A 21,335-nucleotide genomic window follows, 5' to 3' on the forward strand; every position below is an offset into this window, starting at 1 on the left:
ACCTATTTTTATTGCTGTAAGGTTCAGAAAACATTATTAGAATAGTGATAATAACTAGTCAATGTTAAGAAAATAAAACAAACAAACAATTAAACCAATTTTCACCTTTTAATTTCTTATATTTAATCAGATTAACCAGGTGGTAATTGAGAGATATCAACGATTTCACTAATTAAACTATCACTATCTTCTTCAGCTTCTTCATGAGAAGTCTTCAATGGAGTTCTTGGTAAAGCCATCATACCACTTCTTGTACATTCTAGGACACCGAATGGTTCCAACAACTTAATAAATGCAGATACACGAGTAGGTTTAGCAGCCAATTCAACAATACAATTGGTCTCTGAGATATCTACGATTTTACCACCGAAATTCTTAGCTAAGTTGGTAATATCATTCAAATGTTGATGTTTTAATCTGTGGACTTCACTTGGTAATAAGTTCGAAGGATGGTATTTTTCTTTTCTAATCTTAGAGATTAAACCTGCATTTGTTTCATCATGATGATGATTCAATAACAAATCTTGGAAATATTCAGAACCTAATAATGATATTCTAGCAAGAACCAATTCACGTTTCACCATTTGGGAGTTAGTATAGTTCAATACGGCATAAACAGGCACTAGATCTTCGATCTGTCTTCTAGCTTGTTCAATGATACTATCTTGACCTTGTAAAACGATAGTCATTCTACTTAAATCCTTAACTTCAGTGTTACATACCACTAAAGAATCGATATTGAAGCCTCTAGCAGCCAGTGTTCCCGAGATACGAGATAACACACCAGGTTCATTCTGTACCAGACAATTCAATACATGTTGATGTTTAGGCTGTTTTGATGGAGTTGGTGTATCATATAGAATGGAGGAGACAGCAGTGTTGGCGTCCCAAGCAGGAGTCTCCACGGTTGGCAATGGAGGTCTCTTTGCGTGTCTATGTAGTTGTTTGTAGGCCATAGCACTAGTTGATGAGGAACTATAACGAATAGAGCCACATGCAGGGCTGTTAGCCACAGTGGTTCTTAGAACACTTCTCAACATGATTTGATCGTTGTTCTTCTAATCTATCGCTCCCTTTACTATAACGAAACAATAACAATAAGACGAACCCTTAAACTTGTGTGATCAACATCAGTTCTATCTGAAAGGATTCTTTCTCATTTGCTTATATATGAAAACTCTGTCTCTGATTGCTGGATTGAGTCTTCTACTGGTAAATGGATCCCTCTCTGTTCTTTCTTTGTTTGTCCCGCAAATTTCAGATAGTGCGACCGGGATGGGCAGCGAAAGAGAGAGAGCGAGCGAGTTAGAGTGAGTCACTGTAGTGAGAGTACCAAGAACAAGAACAACAACAACAACAGAGAGAGAGAGAGACAGGGAAGCCGGTTCCGGAGCATCGGATGTCTTGATGGTGATGGCTGGGGACAGAGATTAGTTCAGTGTTCAGAATGTTGAAAATTTCAGATGTTTAGGTAATAATATCGTTCTATTTGTATATGTAGGATGTATAATGGTAGGAGGAGTTTTATGTAAGCGTGGCTGATCTGCTTAGGATAGCATCTCGAGTTTGGAACTGCAAAGTGCCAAGATGTCTTGTCTCTCTGACAAATTGATCTACAGTGAGTGATCCTTTACTGAGTAATTCGTTACAAAGTAGTATAGCGTCTGTAAGAGCCAGATCTAAGGATACAAAATTGTATAGGAGGTCATCAGCGGTCGTAACGATTTCATCAACGTCCTGAGGTGGCTGATATGTGTTGAGTCTAACGTCTCGAAATTCTTCTAATTCTTTCATTTGTATTGTTAGAGATTCTCTATGTCTTGTTATATTGTCATTCACATATTGCACTGCTTGTGTCTGATATTGTAAATTGTCATTGAATTTAGCTATGACATCCTTATATTTCACGGAATAATCAGTTATTTCATTGTTCATCGATCGTTCTGATCCAGTTTCTAACTCCTGTAACAATTGTTCTAATGCAACAAGTAATTGATCATGTTGTGTATCGCCGTTTAATGTCAATGAATCCATGAGATCTACTGCTTGTTGCTGTAGAGGGGAAGGTGGAGGTGTAGCAACTTTTGGTCGTGGTGGAAGTGCATGTGCAGACACCTTCTGTTGACCCGGTTTTGGAGGTAAAGGTGGTGGTGACGTTAATGTCGATGATGTCGATGGAGGTATCGTCGTTCCGGCCACTGTAATCGAATCTTGTGGAGTCTCTATTAAATGTGTACTTTCCAATTGTTCTATTGCTTGAATTATTTGCGCAACGTTACTGGTTTGTGGATTCCATTCATTGCAAAACATTGACAGATTTAACTGTGCATCCTTTTGTACCAATGACCCATACCGCTGTGATGAATCTATCTTTTCAATATCTATATATATCAAGGGAGATGTTGCTGGGTAGTCCTCTGGTAACCACACCAAGATAGGCACTCCATGGATCACACCATGTAACACCAACAGCAGCCGTGACAGACCATCAGAGTCCGTGAACACCCTTGTACGAGGACGCAATTGGCCGAATTGTGTCAATGTCACCATTGAATCATGGAACGTCGCTCTGGGGTCATGTTTGTATATGGGCTGAATCACTTGGAATAACCATTTCACTACGGACTCGGGAATCTCCGTCTTACCTTTGCCGACTATACTACTCATTGCTGACTGGTTCCTCACCTTTAATCGCACCATCTACATAAACTATTCTACCAAGATCCACTTTTATCAGAGGGGGTACAACCAAGCAAGTGTTCAAGTACGTATTACACTAATCCAAGTTTACTGTCAAAGAAACCGCTCCAGCACGTGACTGCGAGGCCCCAATTTTCCTTACTGCGCTACTGCCGCCTTTTTGTGCGAAATATTTTGGCTGCAAAATTAGCAGCCATTTTGAATAATTTAAAGAAAGAGAGACCAACCTGGAATATATATAAGAGAGAGGGAGATGGTGATTATGGTGATGAGGCGGTGAAGGTTCTTAGTTTCTTCTTGAGTGAACAGTAATAGCAGTGCAAGAATGAGTTTGTATGTATAGATGGCGGTGGGGTATTTCCCCCTTTGTTGTTGTTGTTTGTTGTTGTTTGTTGAGATTACTAACAAGATTTGTCGATGGGATGGGAACCCAGTTGATCAATAGATTGTCTGTGAGTTCCTTTTCTTCCCTTCTTTCTTTCAAACCAGTTATACAGTTGTCGGCGTGTTGGTTGTAGTGGTCATATCCTCCTATGTCTTCTGGATAATGGCTCCTAAGGAGAATAGAACGTATGTCTAAATTTTAAGTCTATTTTAAGTCTATTTTTGTTTTCATTTACTAACAATTCAATTGCAATGTTTAACATGATATCATTCCGTTTGATCTCATGCCTGTTATATATCGCACTTTCTTTTCTATTTGAAGTGTCTGGAGAAGTACAGTCATACTGGCTTTGGCTATGATGTATTTAATGTGGGCCATTACTTACCTGTGTCAATTACATCCTCTAGTAGAACCTCGTCGTTCTGATATGAGACCAGAATAAAATAAAATAAAATACTATAATACATAAATATACAATACAATACAATACATCTAATAAGTAACCCATACATCTATTCCGACATGTTACTACATAATAAGATGAAAGAACCTTTTCAAGCTGTTAAATATGTAGGGAACTGTACCCCTGGAAGAGAAAATCCATATATAGATATATGAATAGCTTACTCTTTCAGTTTGTGACTCTATTTTACAAGAGCGATACATGGAATCCCACGATCCATCGATAGAGAGCAGTCTGCGGTTGTATCAGTTTAGTGTGCAGACCGGCCGATCGATGGCTTATTCTCCTCCACTATTAGAACCCGTGATCCGTGGTGGTGTAGTAAGGATCCCGGGGCAGAAATGGGAGTGTCTCTTTTGGTAATAGGTTTTAGAAAGAGAAGGATCATAATTGAGGTGAAAATATATATGATTTACCACTTCGCACATATAGCCTTATATGTACATACAATTAGTTCCATAATCCCTTCTTGTCCTACCTCTCTATCCCAAAGCTACAAATCGTCAAATTGAGAGCTGAGTTTCAACTTATTCATCACAGGTTCTCTCCTTTTATATTGCGCGACTCTCCTAAAATGAAATATTTTTTTTTTATTTGGCGCTTTTCGCTGTTGGCTTGAGATAGTATTTTTATGCATTAGGGCTTCTAATAAACATTTATTAATACATACATACATTTATGAGTGATGCTGAGACGGTTGTAATTTTGGCTGGGACTTTAGAATACTCTGACATATAGCTATAACTCTCTGGGTGTTTTTTTTTTTGTTTACGATGGCACTATCTATTTTCCATCTTGCTCGATGGTTTAAATTGTTATTGGTTAGTATATTGATGTGGGGCGGGTCCCTGATAGGGTTGTTACTTAACGGTATTAACAGTTTTCTGTTTAGACCTGTGTTCATCACAGGAAAATGTTTGCTATGGGACCCTCTAATGATTGCATCAAGAGTAACTACATCGTTAGTTCTACTTCCGATAAATATTCCATTGTATATCGTCCTGGGAACATCATTTCAACGATTGGCATCCTATGGTCCTAGTTTCCTTAATGCTCATATCTTATTGACTCTGATACAATACACTATGGTATTATTCATTTTTGGTGTCATTATCGGTTCCTTTGTGGGTTCAGTCTTAGGTATGACACATTATTATTTGGGAATACCTAACGTCTATCTAGATTTATCATTATTGGGTCAATACGTGATTAATAAAGTTAAATCTTTGAAAAATCTGATAAATAAACCTATTTCAAATATATTACAAACGTTGAAAAATCTAGTGATGAAAGTATTTAGTCGTTCTGATAATACGACAACAACTATGAAACCAAAGGAATCTGATATGGATGCGCCTAAGATAAAAGTTCCTGTGGCGGTCCACTCAAGATCAAACTCCACTACGAGTGTACTTGATGTTGCCTCCGTGATGCCTAGTGATTTCTTCCAACCAGGGGAGAAACCCAAGGAATTGGTTCTTCAAGTACAACCTACGGTTCAAACGAAACAACAACATACGGTGTATAACACTCCAACGCAATCCCCACAGAGCTCACCTACTTTGTCCCCACAACAAGAACCAGAAGTCTCAAATGACTCGTCTCTATTGGAATCAGAACCTTCAGTAACTGAATTATGGGATAGATTTGATTCCATTGATAGTGCGGCAGTTCATGGTACTATGAGAACAGATAACACAACAATGCGGACTACAAGAGTTAGTAAGAAACCTCGAAGACATAGCGACACTTTCGCAGATCGATCTCAATAGTTACGAAATATACCCCCCAATTCTAGTATATTATATCATCTCTCAATCGACCATTTACATAAATATATTTATACTTCTATATATATATATATATCTATATTCCATACTATGCCGGCACAATATTGATTGTTGGCTATATAAACAATTTTGCATACAAAAAAGTAAATCGTTCACTGTTAAATATTTTGAAGAGCTTTTCCCATATTTTAAAACTGAGGGAATCAACAAAAGAAACCGTTTCGAAATATAGAACTTCAAAGTAAATACTAAATCATCTAGAAGTAGAGGTATTTACTGTACCATTATACATCTTTACATTAGATAATAACAGTCTCTTAAATATCAGCACACAAAGCTCTAAATGAATGTCAAGTGTTCGTCCGCTCAAAATCCTATCACAAGCCATCGCAAAGACTTGTTCTAGACATTACTCCTCACCATCAACGATGTCTACTTCAACCACCAATACACAGTCACAATTTTCCAGTTTCAAAAATACACTTTCCCCTTTAAAGACCAAATTTTATTTAAGAAAAGATGAAATTGAAATTATGCAATTACCATCGGAGTTTTATTTCACTTTAAAACAGAAGATTATGAATGCACAGAATCGTATCTTCTTTGCATCTTTATATCTTGGAAAATCTGAGCAAGAATTGATAAATTGTATTGATCAAACTATGGAAAGGAAACCAAATTTGAAAGTATACTTTTTATTGGATGGACTTAGGGGTACTAGGGAGACACCACATAACAACTCATCTGCATCTTTACTAACTACATTAGTAGATAAATATGGAGAAGATAGAATTAATTGTAGACTCTATAGGACTCCTGCATTTCATGGTTGGAAGAAAAAATTTATCCCCAAAAGATTTAATGAAGGGCTAGGTCTACAACATATGAAGATTTATGGATTTGATAATGAATTGATACTTTCAGGAGCAAATCTATCCAAAGATTATTTTACAAATAGACAAGATCGATATTATATATTCAAGAGTCTTCCTCTGACAAATTATTATTTTAAATTGCATCAACTTATTAGTTCACTCAGTTTTAAGATTGAAGTCATCCGAAACAGTGTCAATCCATTTGCTAATTATAAATTAGTTTGGCCAAAGGATAATATAGCTGTTGATCCAACACGCTTGGGAAATAAACATAAATTTCTTTCTGAATCAGCAAATGCTCTTGAACAATTCCTGCATACCGATCAAAATGTGGATCAAAAGATTAACATTGATAAACAAAAAGATTATCCAACATTAGTTTATCCAATATCTCAATTTACTCCATTATTTAAAAAATTCGAAGATAGATCTACTGAGAAATCTAGTATTCTATCTATTATATCCAATATTCATAATAAAACCCTTAATTGGATATTCACTGCTGGTTACTTTAACATGTTACCTTCAATAAAACATCAATTATTAAAGACACCTTCCGAAAATAGTCGAATCATTACAGCATCACAATATGCTAATGGTTTTTTCGAATCCAAGGGTGTTTCATCAAATCTTCCTAAAGCTTACCTTCACCTATCTCACAAATTCATGAAAAGTTTAGTCTTATACAACAAGACAAATCAAATCCATTTGATGGAATGGCAAAACGGAATTATCACAAAACCAGATGGCTGGTCATACCATGCTAAAGGGTTTTGGCTACTCGATGATACAAAACAAATTAAACCCTTTCTAACAATTATTGGTTCATCAAATTATACAAAAAGGGCATATTCCTTAGACCTAGAGTCAAATGTTATTATTCTGACCAAGGATGAAAGTTTAAGAAAAGAAATACAATCAGAAGTTGATCATCTAATACAAGATTGTCATGAGGTCACGATCATGGACTTTAATCAAGATGAAGACAAACACGTAGGTATTGGCGTCAAGATAGCCACAAAACTATTGAGTAAGAGGCTCTGAAACTCAGAATCTCATGAGTACCGGTAATAATTTATATAATTAATGAATGTTGTAGAATATTAAGTGGATGACACTTGTAAATAAAATGAAACAGAAATAAAAAATTATAATGCATGTATTAAATAAATATTATCAAACAAGGGCAGTACTCTTCTCACTAATCCGTGGAAGAGTAGGTTTATGTCCTCTATATACAAACTGTGCTTGATATAAGATTACTACTAAACATAGTAGTTCGGCGGATGTAGTTACTATTGGAATCGAATTAAATGGCCAATTCCAATATTCTACTGACTCTTTCATTGCTGTAATAGTATATCCGATCCACCTGACACAATCGGCAATAATCAATGTAAGGATATACCGACTAGAGATACCTGAACAACATTTACCCATCCAATTAATACATATCTGAGGACACAACGTTACCATACCTACCATATTTCCCATGACCCACATAATATTCAAATGGTCAAGATACGTGAAATGGTGAGGATCAACATGATAGAAATAAAATGTAGCAGTACCTACGAGTCCTAAAAATACAGTTAATGTGACTATACATATCATAGAGACTCCCTGATGTGTGTGCGATGTTGCTCTATAAAGCATTAATTGTTTCCAAATGGATAAATATGCTACTAACAAACAAATATTAGTTATCAAAAGTGTCATAGAGACCGGAATATCATCCCAGTCTTTATAAAACAGTGGAAATTTAGCGTACAGTTGCTTATTGACATAAATATTAAATTTATAATTGAATGATGCATATAAATCAACCGATAGTCTAGCTATATTTAGCACAGCGGTGTCATATGACAAACCGTAGATCGATTTATGCAGTTTGTTGTATCGCCTCTGATACAAAAGTGCCATTATAGACAACAAATTCCCTACTAGCTGGGTTACTAGTAATATCATTATTTGACTCACGATCTTTGTATGCGTTCCTACCTTGTTTTGTTCTGTCTTTTACCTCTGTTGTTAATATGTCACTTTTATATAGAAATTTTGCATGGAGAATAGAAGAGAGGGACCACATCGAAATTTCCCCTTTTAGCAAACAAACCTCCATAAGAATCCAGACAAAACTACCTCAAATTAGAAGGCAAGAATAAAACAAATAAGCTAGTATAAAGTACTATTTACAGATAGACCATACATTAAGTGTAATGGCACTGCACAAGATGAGCCATTTTTTCCATATCGACAATAGCCAAAGCCATGAAGTACGAATTATACATGTTTAAAGCCTTTCCAATCAAAACATTTGTAGAAAGAATACGCACCGTTATTTAGACTCATTACAAAATACTGTTTACTATCAAAACAATATCTATAATAGTTCTTCTCTAGCTACAGGAGGCCAGTTCTTTGCGATATATATTCATTGACGGTGTTACCACAGCAGAGGGTACCAATGTCTCAACAACAAACCGTTGCGTCTAAGTTAGACAACTTGAGCCCCTAACATTTGAACAGAATGCCAAACATTAATATTAACAACTGATGAACACCAATGCCAAATGCAATACGAAGACATCCTGTGATTGGTTTATGTCAACAGCAGCTTCATCTCGATGATCAAACTGGGGTGTGCTTATTAATTACGGGTGCTTTCGTGACTGAAATTTTTTGTACGGGCGATGAGCTTGCGTAAGCACAATAATAAGCAATAGTTGTAGTATATCGACACCCTTAAAGGCAGAACAGGGTGCCATATTTATCTGAGTAAGCAAATATCAATAGAATATCCATATATATATATAAAGGGTGGAGTTAACAAGATAAATATGATATGTGATATTTTGAGAAGATATTAATATGATTCTAAATTATTTTTATGTCTTTTTATTCCTTGGTAATCTATATCTCATCAAATAACACCCAAGTATAACATTAACAACAATGAAGATAGGTTATATAAAGCAAAGCTCAAGTGATAAGAGCCAAACAATTATCAATCTAACACCAGAGGATAAGGAAGACCTCTTTACGATATACCAAATCATTGACCCAGATGATGAAGTTATCATTAAGAAGATGTTTACCACAAAGCAAGAAGATAGCAACAAAAAGACTGTTACAGATTTGCATGAAATCAAACTGAAGGTTCTTTCATATGAATTTGATATTAAGGATGAATATTTACGTTATAAATGTGTCACTATTCCTGACGAGACAGGTGTTGCTAATAAAGATATATCCATCGGTAAATTCCTAAGTTTTAGTATAACATACACACACCCTATGACCATTTATAAAAATAATTTGAATAAATATGCTAAGAGGTTACTGCAAGATGCAGAAAATGCTATGAATAAATCCGAAATTGGTGCCGTGGTATTACAGGAAGGTATTGCTCACGTATGTCTTTTGACATCATCTTCAACCATTATGAAACAGAAGATTGCAATAACTTTACCGAAGAAGAAGAATGCTGAGGACGCTACCAAGTTTAATGATTTGAATGAAACTTTCTATAGACATATTTACGATGCGATGGGTGCTCATTTCAATTACAGTGAATTGAAGGTGATATTATTATGTTCCCCAGGTTTCTTTGCAGATGCCCTTCTCAAGCATATTTTGAAGTTTGCAGAACAGGACCAAAATGAAGATATTTTGAAGAATCAAGAATCTTTCCTATTAGCCAACTGTTCTACTGGTTATCTACAAGGTGTCGATGAAGTGTTAAAAAATCCGAAGTATGTCGAGAAATTAGAAGATGCAAAGTTCGTCAAGGATGTGAAGTTATTAGATGGATTCATGGAACATCTGGATAACGACGATAATATGGCATGGTATGGAAGATATGAAGTCTTTAAAGCCGCTAAACTAGAAGCCATAGACACATTATTAATGACAGACTCAATGTTGAAGTCAAATAATGTGGCAAAGAGAGAAAAATATTTAGATCTAATGGACTTAATTGAAGCTGATGGTGGAAAAGTAATTATATTCAGTACTTTACATACTTCTGGTGAAGAATTGAATCAATTGACTGGTTTAGCTTGTATTTTAAAGTATGCAATTCCGACCCTTGATGAAAGGAACGAAGAAGATGGTATTTCTGACTCTGAAGAAGAAGGTAATTCTGAATCAGAAAAGGAAGAAATGATTACTTCAAAGGCATAATACTATTATTGATGTATATATTCCAAACAATTGATCCCCCTTGCATTAGCATCTATTAGTAATTTTATATTTTTCTATACTACATAATATCCGCATATATATTGTTCAATTGAAGAATAGATTCTATTAATAAATATCAACATGATTTGTTTTAATTCAGTGTTGAAAGGGTTTGATTTTTGTTTGTTTTTGTTTTCATTTATTATAGGTGTTTTGAATAGAGTGTTATATACGTATATATAATATTGTGTCTGTATTTTGTTTTGTTTGCCATTAAATTAAATAAAAAAAATATAATTCAGTTTGTACTTGTAGTATTTTTAACTATTTTTAAGCAGCTTGTTGTTGTGCTTGTTGTTGTTGTTGCTGTTGCATTTGAGTAGATGATTGACGATTACTTGCATTTTCTTTTAATGCAATCAATTGTCTCGATCTGAATTTTTCATAATGAATAAACGACGTTGTTTCAATTAAATCTTGTAAATGTGTTCGAATCAAAAATTCTCTCAAATACACAAATTCACATTGATTTATATCTTCAACATTGATGGCACCCCAACGAGTTTTTCTACCTCTGACAGTTTCACCGTCAATCTCTATATCTTTCTCAGAACCAACCACAGCAAATGGAATAATAGATCTGATACTACTATTCAATTCAAGCTCATCTTCAGTCAGCTCTTCTAAGTCATAAGGATAGATGTTTAAATCATAATTCTTAAAATCGTTCTGTATGATTTCTCTATATGATTCTCTTTCTGTCATGGTCAAAGTATCAGCCTTACCAATGACAGGTATAACATTAGCAATCTCAGAGACTCTTCTTAGAGTTGCGACATCTAAAGGTGTCAAATGTTTTGTAGCGGTTGGTTCAATGAAATAAAGGATGACATGGACTCTAGTATCCTTAATGAATTTTTCTCTCTGTGCTGTCAATTCCTTACGCAAATAGTTTGAATGTTGTTCTTTGATATATTTAACAATTGGCTCCCAGGCTTTATTGTTATTGATTTGATCACCAAACCCTGGAGTGTCAATGATATTAATGTTCAATTTGACTCTATCTTCGATCAAAGTATGTTGAGAGATCTTGATCTCAGTAGTTTGTGTGATAGGTAAATTTGAAATATCGTCACCTGTCTTCGAATCGACTAAATGAGAGGCAAACAGGGTATTGATCAAGGTGGATTTACCTAGACCAGAATTACCTACAACCATAATGTTGAATTGGAAACCTTTCTTCAATAATCTATGTTCGATCTGGTTAGTGATCGTGTCGAAACCGACATAGGAACTTGGCTGAATTTCGGACATATTTTTAATAAATAGCTGTTCTTCCTTTCGTAGTGATGTATGAAATTATGCAGTAGCAACAGTAAAAAACACAGGAGTAGTCTTTAGAAACAATTTTCTCTTAAGGATGTACTCACTTATAAGACATCAACCCTCTTTCTTCTCGAGGGTACCACAAACTGTAAACATTGGTCCTCTTACTCTCAGATAGAAAACCCGTCTCTGCCTTCAACAATAAAATTTTGAATGACAATTCGCACGCGTAAATGGCAGAAAGATTTAAAAATAACAAAAAATAGTGATCTATGGAGAGGGTAACACTGAATTCAAGGTATGAGAAACTGGTAGAAGTTCATCCAATGAAAGGTTATACTTATACATTACTTCTAGGTTTGAGAGGCTATGGAGTTGTCTACATGCGTTTAATGTCCCTGCTTTTGTAATACGAAAACATTAGATTAGTTGAGAGCGTTTCCACAAATTATTCGTTCTTTGTAACTATACAATTATCTTTTACTAAAGTTACAACAGTGGCTGATTGAAGGTACTCCCCAATCACATTGAAAACTATTATTTGTTTAGATAAAAAAATGAATGATGTTCTTGTTAAACAGAGTTAGAGTTGTTAAATTGCTCATCCTTTGTATATAGAAATGTTGGATATTGTAGTTTCAATAAACCCAATGTAAGGGAGACAAATGCTACTTACTATAGGCGGTATATATATATATATATATACAGCATTACAATACACTCTAATTCTAATCATATATTACCTACCTTCTCATTTGGGAGTTTAAGTTAATGTTATCCGTTTTAGTGCAACGGCTGTTTTTTTATCATTTTTGAATAGAATGATGAACCACTAGAAATATTTCTTTGAACCTCCCTAATATTCAAACTGAGATGGGAGCTAATTGATTTAACAAACGTTCTTTCTTATTTTATTAAAATAACAACAAAACTTGAAAGACTATCGCTCATTTTCTGGTTCATAGCATATTTATCCATTATTATTAAAATATCTTTGCAACCTTATCCTTTCTTGTCGGAAATACATTATAAGAATGATAATGACTAAGGTTATGATCTATTGATAGGTTCATCCTACAACAACTTACTAATGGATTACTTACACCACTCTCGAGTGAGTTTATAATCACGACAACGAGAAATCCAATTGTCAGAAAGTAAGAGTAATATGCACAACACTTAATTTCAATAGGTAAAGAAATACCTTTATGACAGAAACTATGTGGAATCAAGATATCTAAAATGTCCTAATAAGAACTAAACATTTATTAAGTAATAGTCGTTTAGGTCATAGTCGTTTAGGAAATAAGTTCATTACTTAACAATCGTTTAACCAATGACCGTTTAGGTAACAAATCAATTACTTGACAAGCGTTTAGGTAATCAGTTTAACAACAGCAACTCTGTTTAACAGATAAAAGAATAACTCAGCGGCTATTTTAAACAAAAAAAAAATTTCAAAAAAAATAACGACAACTGCAGGATTTGAACCTGCGCGGGCAGAGCCCAAAAGATTTCTAATCTTTCGCCTTAACCACTCGGCCAAGTTGCCTCAAAAATCTGAGTTTATTAGAGATTATTTAATACTATATAGTTTCTTGTACTGACACAATAAATATTTTTAGTTTATTGATTTTGTATAATTTGTTATAATATAGAAAGTGTGTTAAACAGAGTTGCTGTTGTTAAACTGCTCATCTTTTGTTCATAGTAACGTTGGACTATGTAGCTCCAATAAACCCAATGTAGGGGGAACGAATACTACATTATGCAATATGTATCATGTTGACGGAAATTATGTGAAATTGAGATATCTCAAATGTATTACAAAGCATGTTAAAAAATGAAACAAAATATGTGGCATTATGAAACAAAATATGTGGCATTATGAAACAAAATATGTGGCATTATGAAACAAAACATAATTCGAACCTCAATTGATATTGGAATAAAAATACATATAAAGACAAAGAATTCTGAACTTACATTCTGAGTTAGATTCTATTCGTTCTATAAATTATATACAATACAAATAATCACTTACAAATATAGGAGAAATATAACAATTATATTTTGCTTACCTAACATTAAAACTTAAGCTACACCATTCACCTCTATACCTAACACCTTTAATAATGAACGAATATAAGTCTAACCACACTATGTCTGCTTCAGCTCACATGTGTTATTATATATATACGGCAGTGCAGCACACTCTAAATTCTACTTATATTAGTTACGTTCACCTTCAGATAGGTTAAGCTAATGTTAGCCTTTTTAGTGCTGCCGCTACATATTCAACAGATATTGATAGAACTATTGTTTATATAATCAAGAAAAAGTAGATAATATTAAATATGTAGCGGCAGCACTAAAAAGGCTAACATTAGCTTAACCTATCTGAAGGTGAACGTAACTAATATAAGTAGAATTTAGAGTGTGCTGCACTGCCGTATATATATAATAACACATGTGAGCTGAAGCAGACATAGTGTGGTTAGACTTATATTCGTTCATTATTAAAGGTGTTAGGTATAGAGGTGAATGGTGTAGCTTAAGTTTTAATGTTAGGTAAGCAAAATATAATTGTTATATTTCTCCTATATTTGTAAGTGATTATTTGTATTGTATATAATTTATAGAACGAATAGAATCTAACTCAGAATGTAAGTTCAGAATTCTTTGTCTTTATATGTATTTTTATTCCAATATCAATTGAGGTTCGAATTATGTTTTGTTTCATAATGCCACATATTTTGTTTCATAATGCCACATATTTTGTTTCATAATGCCACATATTTTGTTTCATTTTTTAACATGCTTTGTAATACATTTGAGATATCTCAATTTCACATAATTTCCGTCAACATGATACATATTGCATAATGTAGTATTCGTTCCCCCTACATTGGGTTTATTGGAGCTACATAGTCCAACGTTACTATGAACAAAAGATGAGCAGTTTAACAACAGCAACTCCGTTTAACAATATCAATATCTTGGATAGCATCCATTTGTTGTAGAACGTGATAGTTGGTAGAGACTGTAATTTATTATTTCCATCTAAAATTTAAGAAAACGGGATATATATTTGAAAAAGAAATTAAATTGTTTAAAATTAATTGCATTATTATTAGCAGCTCATAATCTAATTTATGAGTAAGCTATATATATACAAAATGATTTAGTAGTATATAATTATGAATGATTAATATTAACCATTTTACCCAGTTGTAAGATCCTAAATGACAATGAGAAAAAAAACACATATGAAAAGATGAAGACAGACAAAAGTTCAGAAAACCAACAATTAAAACTAGTAGATATGAGTTTAATGTTTTCGCAATTATGAAAATTTCCATCTATTACCACAGACTTCACATGTACAAAATGTTGTTAAAGGTTCATCCGCAGATCTAGTTTGTAATTGATAATATGAGACTTTTCTTTCTTTACATTTACCACATTGGAATCTATCTGTAACTGATCTTTCAATAGTAGCACCTTGTGCATTAAACAGGTTTTTCTCTTTAATCTCTTCTAATTTCTTTCTCAAAGATTCAGGTGCTAACTCTTTTGGATCACATGTAACCAAGAAATTTGGTGTTAAATCACCGTTGGTGATCTTAATTTTCAAATCAGCATTATTTTTAGATATAATACTAGAATAAATAACTCTATATTTTTCTTTGTATTGTTTTTCATGGGTCATAATATCATTCAACTTGTTCATTTCTTTTTCAATTTCAATGGCCAATTGTAATATATAATTTGGAGGATGCTCACTTTCTTTGGCTAAAGCATCATAAAGTGCTCTAATAACATTATCACGTAATTTAATGTGATATATTATAGTGTTCACACCATCGTTCTTTGCATTTCTAGTCTTAGAACTTTGGAATTTACTGACTTTCTTTGATATACTACCATTGGCATCCGTGGTTACTGTACTAGAGACAGGATTTTTGTTGGATCCATCTGTTTTAGAATCTGATGCAACGGTTCCATTTGAAGAAGGCTGTTGCTGCTGTTGTCTCAGCTTTAATTTATTCTTGTTAATGACATCCTTCCAAGCTGAAATGATTTTTCTAACTAATTTAGCCACCTCTGGATTAGTTGACTTCTTGAATTTGTTAACTTCGACACCAACTTTAGTCTCTCTTAGCAACTTTTCAGTGGGGACAACCTCTTTTTCTAACGTCTTCAAAATATCCAAGACAATCTGGTCGTTAGTTTTTGATTGATCAAGGTTCTTAATTAATGTCAATACTTCTTTGGATTCCATGGTTATTATTTATCAATTGGGTAAACTATGATACTCTCAGTTACTAATAAAGAAACGAAACTAAAATGATTGATAACGTTTACAATGTCTTAAACCTACTTCACACAATTTTCAAAGTCTTATTCCCTGGTAATGCTATGATTAAAACAAACAGTCTACAATTAGTCTAATTAGTTTCAACGATGGTCTTAATCATTGTCATCGTAATTTTTGTATATATTTACGATATTTTCAAGAAGTTGAAGAAAAAACAACGCAACGCGATGGAATATCATATTATACGGAGTGTGAAATGAAAAATTTAGGTAAAGTATAGTTTTTAAGCACTAGGAGTGGAACTTTAAGAGATCGATGCAATAGAAAAGGATAGTTAGTAAAAGCTGAAAAGCAACTGTATCTAACTTAATTTTGGATAACAGACTGACGACATTAGGTTACCCAACTTTTTATTGCTTTTGTTTGACAAGACACGTTACATTCAAGTTATATCACCAATGAATCAAGGAAATAACTCAAATAACACACCATCAAGGGTCGTATATCTAGGTTCGATACCTTACGACCAAACAGAACAACAAATTCTTGATCTTTGCAGGAATGTCGGGCCTGTAGTGAATATGAAGATGATGTTTGACCCTCAAACTGGTAAATCGAAAGGTTATGCATTTATAGAGTTCAAGGATTTAGATACAAGTGCCTCAGCAGTAAGGAACCTAAATGGTTATCAATTGGGCTCCCGTTTTTTGAAATGTGGATATTCTAATAATAATGATTTAAACTCTGTTAGTGGTAGCAGTTCTGGATCTTCAGGGTCCATGGGAGATCAGAATGACATATCACCTTCAAACTTAAGATTCGCTGACTTACCTACTGGTATAGATGTAAATATTAATATGACAACACCTGCAATGATGATATCAAGTGAATTATCAAAGATAGATAAAAATGCACAGCTGGATTTATTAAGGGGGTTCCAGGAATGGTCCAAGAATGATGGCGAATTGGCAATAGGTTTACTCACAGAATATCCTCAACTAACATATGTGATTGCAGAACTAATGTTAACTAATGGTATTGCTAAAGTTGATGATTTGACTCAATTGGCGTCTTCAAATAATAAAGGAAATCAAAATGGTGTTATATCGTCTGAAAATGAAAATAAAAATACATTATCTAATGACCCTGAAACACAACAAAAGCAAAAAGATTTATTGAGACAGGTATTACAATTAAATGATGGTGATATATCTATTTTACCAGACGACGAAAGAATGACTCTATGGGATTTGAAACAAAGAGCCATGAGAGGTGATTTTGGAGGTTTACTCTAAATATTAAGGATAAGAACATTGATCAAACACTAATAATGATCGTTATGTAGTATAATATATATTTAATATACTATTTTGTAATAAAAGAGCATTTTCATACAGAAACTAAAATAATATTTTCTGAAGTATTTCAACTTATGATTATGATTATTTTTTACATATTAATTTAATTTTATTTAGTTATTTATTTAGTTTTATCATTGTCTAATTTAGATAATAAATAATTAGCCATTAAACCTTTTATTTGCAGGTATTGTTCCTTACAAGCATCAAGACTGTCTCCAAAACTGGATTCATTCTCGATATCACCTTTATCTCTCCAAATACCGATAACTTCAGAACCATTCTTTGTAAAACAAATAGCATTATTATCATTGAATCCACAGCCAGGTAAATCTGATATTTCAATTCCAGCATCGACTAGACCAAGAACTATACTCATCATTATGTATGGGATGTACCAACTTAGATCACAGACCTTCTCTATATTTAGGTTGACAAATACATCAATACCAGCCTTTGGATACAACTCTAAACAAACGAAACTTTCTAAAACATTAATTAAAAAACTGCCTAGTTCTTTTAATTCAGAAGTTGGAAATATCGTACTTTTAATAGTAACGTTGATTAAACAACGAGCCTCAAAAAGATTCGACCTGGTAGATCTTGGACCATAGATTGAGCTTAAAATAGATGTTTTGTCGTTTTCTATTATACATGAACCATTACAATTTTTTAACAGAGTAGTTTGGATGCTAGGAGCTTGAAATTCAGATAGAACAACTGCAGTTTCTTCTTTAGAATTAGACTTAACTTCTGGAAAAGCTAGAGGTCTGGCCTCAATAGGACCTAATATCCTTCTTCTATCCTGAACATTCATTATAAGACAATTATAATTGGTAATATGGTTCTGTATCGACTGTTTATTTACACTTTTTATTGAGTAAATGGCAGGCTCATCTCTTTCTCTCTTTTAAATGTTTAAATAATTTTTTTTCACTCTGCGGCGAGTTCATAATATGTAATGGAAATTATTTAGTTGCCAATTTATAAATCTATGAACGGTTAGAAAATAAGAAACTACCAAAATATCGTAACTGAAGAAAAAATAAAAATGTTCAGCTCTATAAGCCTGCGTCAGTTTGTACAATTTGTTCTTATACTATGTTATGCAAATGTCATGTTAAAGCTATGGAAACCATTACATATATGTATATATATATATTCGTTATGTAGTGAGAAAATTAATAATTTTCAGGTGGTTCACTCTCAAGGTCTTGCAATCTCAATCTCTCTAATTCTTGTTTATCTTCAGAGGCAGTGATTGGTTCAACTGTAGCAGATGTTTCACGTGGAGAATATTTCGGAAGTGGTAAGGTGTTGTAGTCAGTTGGATAATTAGATAACCAACTGTTCAATTCAGATGAGTTCAACACTGGAACGGTTAATCCTGAGTCTGTTTGAATTGAATCTATGTGGTGGTCAGGAGTATCGTTCTGTTTTACGTGGTTTTCTTGAATTGAATTCGTCTTTGAGATGGGTTCCAATCTATCAGGTTTTATAATCTCCTTCACAGTGCCAACCACAATTTCAATGGACATTCCTGTAACGTTTCTCATTCCTTTGAGACTCTCTACATTAACCATGTCCTTATATAATATTTTACTATCATGATTAGATGAATTGTTCATATTAATTGTATCTTCCTCCTCGAATAATTCGTTATTGTTGTTTGAGTTAGTGACTAAAGCTGATACTTTTTGTTGAATATTTTTGTCAAGACCAAATAATTTTGAAGACGATATTTTATTAGTCTTAAATTTATTATCCATATTTTGATAAATTTCTTCATCATTTTCATCCATAGCACCTCCTAGAATCTTATGAGATTCAGAGTAAACTAAATTTTTCCTTGATAAATTTACCATAACTTCAATATAATATTGGAAACTAAATAATTGATTCGGTGGATTAAATGTAGCAAATGCATTCAGGGGTACTTTCAAATGAGCTAAAATATTTGCCCGTAAGGTTTCTGGATCTATATATAATGGTGAAACACATTGACATATATCTTTTCTAAATTTTTCAATGGGGATTCCATCGGTTTCATTATTTGTTCCTACTCTACATATTCTCACCAAAGTGACAATTACACCTGCTGCATGATAATATGGTTTATAATGGTCCACTGAGATTTTTACTGGGATGACTTCTCCCATGATATACCCAGATCTCGGCAGACTCACAGATATGTTCACTGTCTTATCCAATATGAGATCATTCTTTGTGGAGAAACTTCCTGAGCTAGTTGAATCATTTGATTTATTTGTTAACTTCGAAAATAATGATGAACCTGCATCACCTGAAGAGTTTGATTTCTTATGCACCATTGGTGTTCCCGTGAACGATTGTAAAACGACTGTCTTTGTCTTTGGAATGGGTAAATATGATACGTCCAACGGTACAATGACTTCAAATTCATTTCTACATTTTGATACACATGTTTTTTCTGATTGATCTGAGGATAAAGGTTCTAACGTGCACTGCATATAATAATTTATTGAACCTCTTTCAAATTTTATCGAACTAAACAATTTCTTGTTATTTTTTGGTAATTTTATTCTGAAGGGGAATTTATGTATACCTTTTGTCAATCCATTTACAACCTTCATATGTTCATTCCCATTTTCATTCTCATCTGTTAAACTATCATTTATGTCTACATTATTACTATCATTATTTTGACTAGAAGTTGATATGGATTGAGTACAATGTGATTTATCTTGAGCCATATCGAATCCATATAAGAAAGTTGATCTTTCAATCAATCTAATTGATTTTTTAGCCATTAAAGTAGTTGGACTATTACCTCTGGTCTTAACTTTCATTTCACATATTAGAGACAAACGTATAGCTATATTTGTAATATCCTTTTTAATCTCCAGGGTAGTTTCACCAATAATATGTTCATTTGGTTTCCATATCCTATGTGGTTCTACAAAAGTTATGTAGAATTGACGAGTAATATTTGAAGAGAGTAAACCGTGAGAATTATTTGTCAGTACTGTTGATTTATTATCATTGTGTTCTTTCCTCTTGAAAGAATGCCTTGATTTCTCCTTTTTCAATATATCGAACAATGCCATATTTTTATTTTTGATTAACAGATAGAGGGTATAGAACCAGAGATTCTTCAAATACTGCTAGGACGACGAATTTAAGTATATTAATGTAATAATTTTCTTTCCCACAAAATGGCGTATGCATATATATATATAAACAAACAACAACAAAAAAAGAAATAGGAACCGTTTACAGGGATATATGCTTGTGTTATTGAAAAAACTAAAAAGACTCCCACGTCAGACTGGACTTAATATATATTTCTCCTAAATTGACCTGATTGTTCTTCGTCTTTTATTAAGATATTGCAATTATGCACTTTTCAAAGAGGCTTATGGATGATGTGTCTCAGACCACTATACCTCAACAAACCTGAACTAACTGAACAAAAACGCACCACGAATGAAACTAGCAATGTCTATCCAGGCTCTCAGATATCTACAGACTTTGAGGTTGGTTGCAGACAGCAAAAGTCTGTCAGTATTTAAGTCTGTATCTTCCACTGAAATTAAACAAAATACTGAGCTAATCCAAGTCAAAAAGCCAAGTTAATTATGAAAAATAAATTTCCGCTGCCTTGAGAGAACGTTATTTTTTCTTGGCAAAAACACCACACCACACACAGAAACAGTCGCACGAATAGTTTTTTCTTTCTGTGTGAGACGGGAAATTTGGCGAGTGCTACGGGCATTTCTCCCGTTGGCAGAGAGAGAGAGAGAGAGTCACAGCTCTGCCAATTTGGTTGAATTATTTTTATGTAAATCTGCAATGCTTTCACGTAACAGTAGAGAAAGGAGATGGAACCTGTTGGACTACTGGAATCTGTATCGACAGATATAGTTTACATGCTATCTGTCGTTTAGCAAGTG

The 21,335-nt window shown here is 33.5% G+C and overlaps 12 protein-coding genes and 1 non-coding gene across 13 annotated transcripts; 5 read left to right on the forward strand and 8 right to left on the reverse strand.

Annotated features, from left to right (window-relative positions):
- Positions 1-131: 131 nt before the first annotated feature.
- ILV6 (acetolactate synthase regulatory subunit) lies at positions 132-1,040 on the reverse strand (the record flags this gene model as incomplete). Its single annotated transcript, XM_041552465.1, has 1 exon — positions 132-1,040. One exon carries the CDS (start codon positions 1,038-1,040, stop codon positions 132-134), a length of 909 nt encoding a protein of 302 aa, XP_041408399.1.
- Positions 1,041-1,524: 484 nt separating this feature from the next.
- Positions 1,525-2,700, reverse strand: STP22 (ubiquitin-binding ESCRT-I subunit protein STP22; the record flags this gene model as incomplete). Its single annotated transcript, XM_041552466.1, has 1 exon — positions 1,525-2,700. One exon carries the CDS (start codon positions 2,698-2,700, stop codon positions 1,525-1,527), a length of 1,176 nt encoding a protein of 391 aa, XP_041408400.1.
- A 325-nt stretch (positions 2,701-3,025) lies between these two features.
- Positions 3,026-3,511, forward strand: VMA9 (H(+)-transporting V0 sector ATPase subunit e; the record flags this gene model as incomplete). Its single annotated transcript, XM_041552467.1, has 3 exons — positions 3,026-3,029; positions 3,198-3,270; positions 3,424-3,511. 3 exons carry the CDS (start codon positions 3,026-3,028, stop codon positions 3,509-3,511), a joined length of 165 nt encoding a protein of 54 aa, XP_041408401.1.
- Positions 3,512-4,321: 810 nt separating this feature from the next.
- LDB16 (Ldb16p) lies at positions 4,322-5,320 on the forward strand (the record flags this gene model as incomplete). Its single annotated transcript, XM_041552468.1, has 1 exon — positions 4,322-5,320. The coding sequence occupies one exon, from the start codon at positions 4,322-4,324 to the stop codon at positions 5,318-5,320; it is 999 nt and encodes a 332-aa protein (XP_041408402.1).
- A 365-nt stretch (positions 5,321-5,685) lies between these two features.
- Positions 5,686-7,257, forward strand: PGS1 (CDP-diacylglycerol--glycerol-3-phosphate 3-phosphatidyltransferase; the record flags this gene model as incomplete). The annotated part of the gene is made up of 1 exon (XM_041552469.1): positions 5,686-7,257. One exon carries the CDS (start codon positions 5,686-5,688, stop codon positions 7,255-7,257), a length of 1,572 nt encoding a protein of 523 aa, XP_041408403.1.
- A 132-nt stretch (positions 7,258-7,389) lies between these two features.
- On the reverse strand, positions 7,390-8,181 carry KABA2_10S01936 (uncharacterized protein; the record flags this gene model as incomplete). The annotated part of the gene is made up of 1 exon (XM_041552470.1): positions 7,390-8,181. One exon carries the CDS (start codon positions 8,179-8,181, stop codon positions 7,390-7,392), a length of 792 nt encoding a protein of 263 aa, XP_041408404.1.
- A 987-nt stretch (positions 8,182-9,168) lies between these two features.
- KABA2_10S01958 (uncharacterized protein) lies at positions 9,169-10,398 on the forward strand (the record flags this gene model as incomplete). The annotated part of the gene is made up of 1 exon (XM_041552471.1): positions 9,169-10,398. The coding sequence occupies one exon, from the start codon at positions 9,169-9,171 to the stop codon at positions 10,396-10,398; it is 1,230 nt and encodes a 409-aa protein (XP_041408405.1).
- A 330-nt stretch (positions 10,399-10,728) lies between these two features.
- On the reverse strand, positions 10,729-11,712 carry CDC10 (septin CDC10; the record flags this gene model as incomplete). Its single annotated transcript, XM_041552472.1, has 1 exon — positions 10,729-11,712. The coding sequence occupies one exon, from the start codon at positions 11,710-11,712 to the stop codon at positions 10,729-10,731; it is 984 nt and encodes a 327-aa protein (XP_041408406.1).
- Positions 11,713-13,194: 1,482 nt separating this feature from the next.
- KABA2_10S02002 lies at positions 13,195-13,276 on the reverse strand. Its single transcript has one exon. It is a non-coding gene; the product is annotated as a tRNA-Ser (tRNA).
- A 1,794-nt stretch (positions 13,277-15,070) lies between these two features.
- DST1 (transcription elongation factor DST1) lies at positions 15,071-16,009 on the reverse strand (the record flags this gene model as incomplete). The annotated part of the gene is made up of 1 exon (XM_041552473.1): positions 15,071-16,009. One exon carries the CDS (start codon positions 16,007-16,009, stop codon positions 15,071-15,073), a length of 939 nt encoding a protein of 312 aa, XP_041408407.1.
- Positions 16,010-16,503: 494 nt separating this feature from the next.
- On the forward strand, positions 16,504-17,340 carry RNA15 (Rna15p; the record flags this gene model as incomplete). The annotated part of the gene is made up of 1 exon (XM_041552474.1): positions 16,504-17,340. The coding sequence occupies one exon, from the start codon at positions 16,504-16,506 to the stop codon at positions 17,338-17,340; it is 837 nt and encodes a 278-aa protein (XP_041408408.1).
- A 184-nt stretch (positions 17,341-17,524) lies between these two features.
- Positions 17,525-18,220, reverse strand: MTR3 (exosome non-catalytic core subunit MTR3; the record flags this gene model as incomplete). Its single annotated transcript, XM_041552475.1, has 1 exon — positions 17,525-18,220. The coding sequence occupies one exon, from the start codon at positions 18,218-18,220 to the stop codon at positions 17,525-17,527; it is 696 nt and encodes a 231-aa protein (XP_041408409.1).
- Positions 18,221-18,584: 364 nt separating this feature from the next.
- Positions 18,585-20,489, reverse strand: RIM8 (Rim8p; the record flags this gene model as incomplete). The annotated part of the gene is made up of 1 exon (XM_041552476.1): positions 18,585-20,489. One exon carries the CDS (start codon positions 20,487-20,489, stop codon positions 18,585-18,587), a length of 1,905 nt encoding a protein of 634 aa, XP_041408410.1.
- Positions 20,490-21,335: the final 846 nt, after the last annotated feature.

Source organism: Maudiozyma barnettii (genome assembly GCF_903064755.1).
Source record: "Maudiozyma barnettii strain CLIB 1767 genome assembly, contig: KABA2_10, whole genome shotgun sequence".
NCBI lineage: Eukaryota > Fungi > Ascomycota > Saccharomycetes > Saccharomycetales > Saccharomycetaceae > Maudiozyma > Maudiozyma barnettii.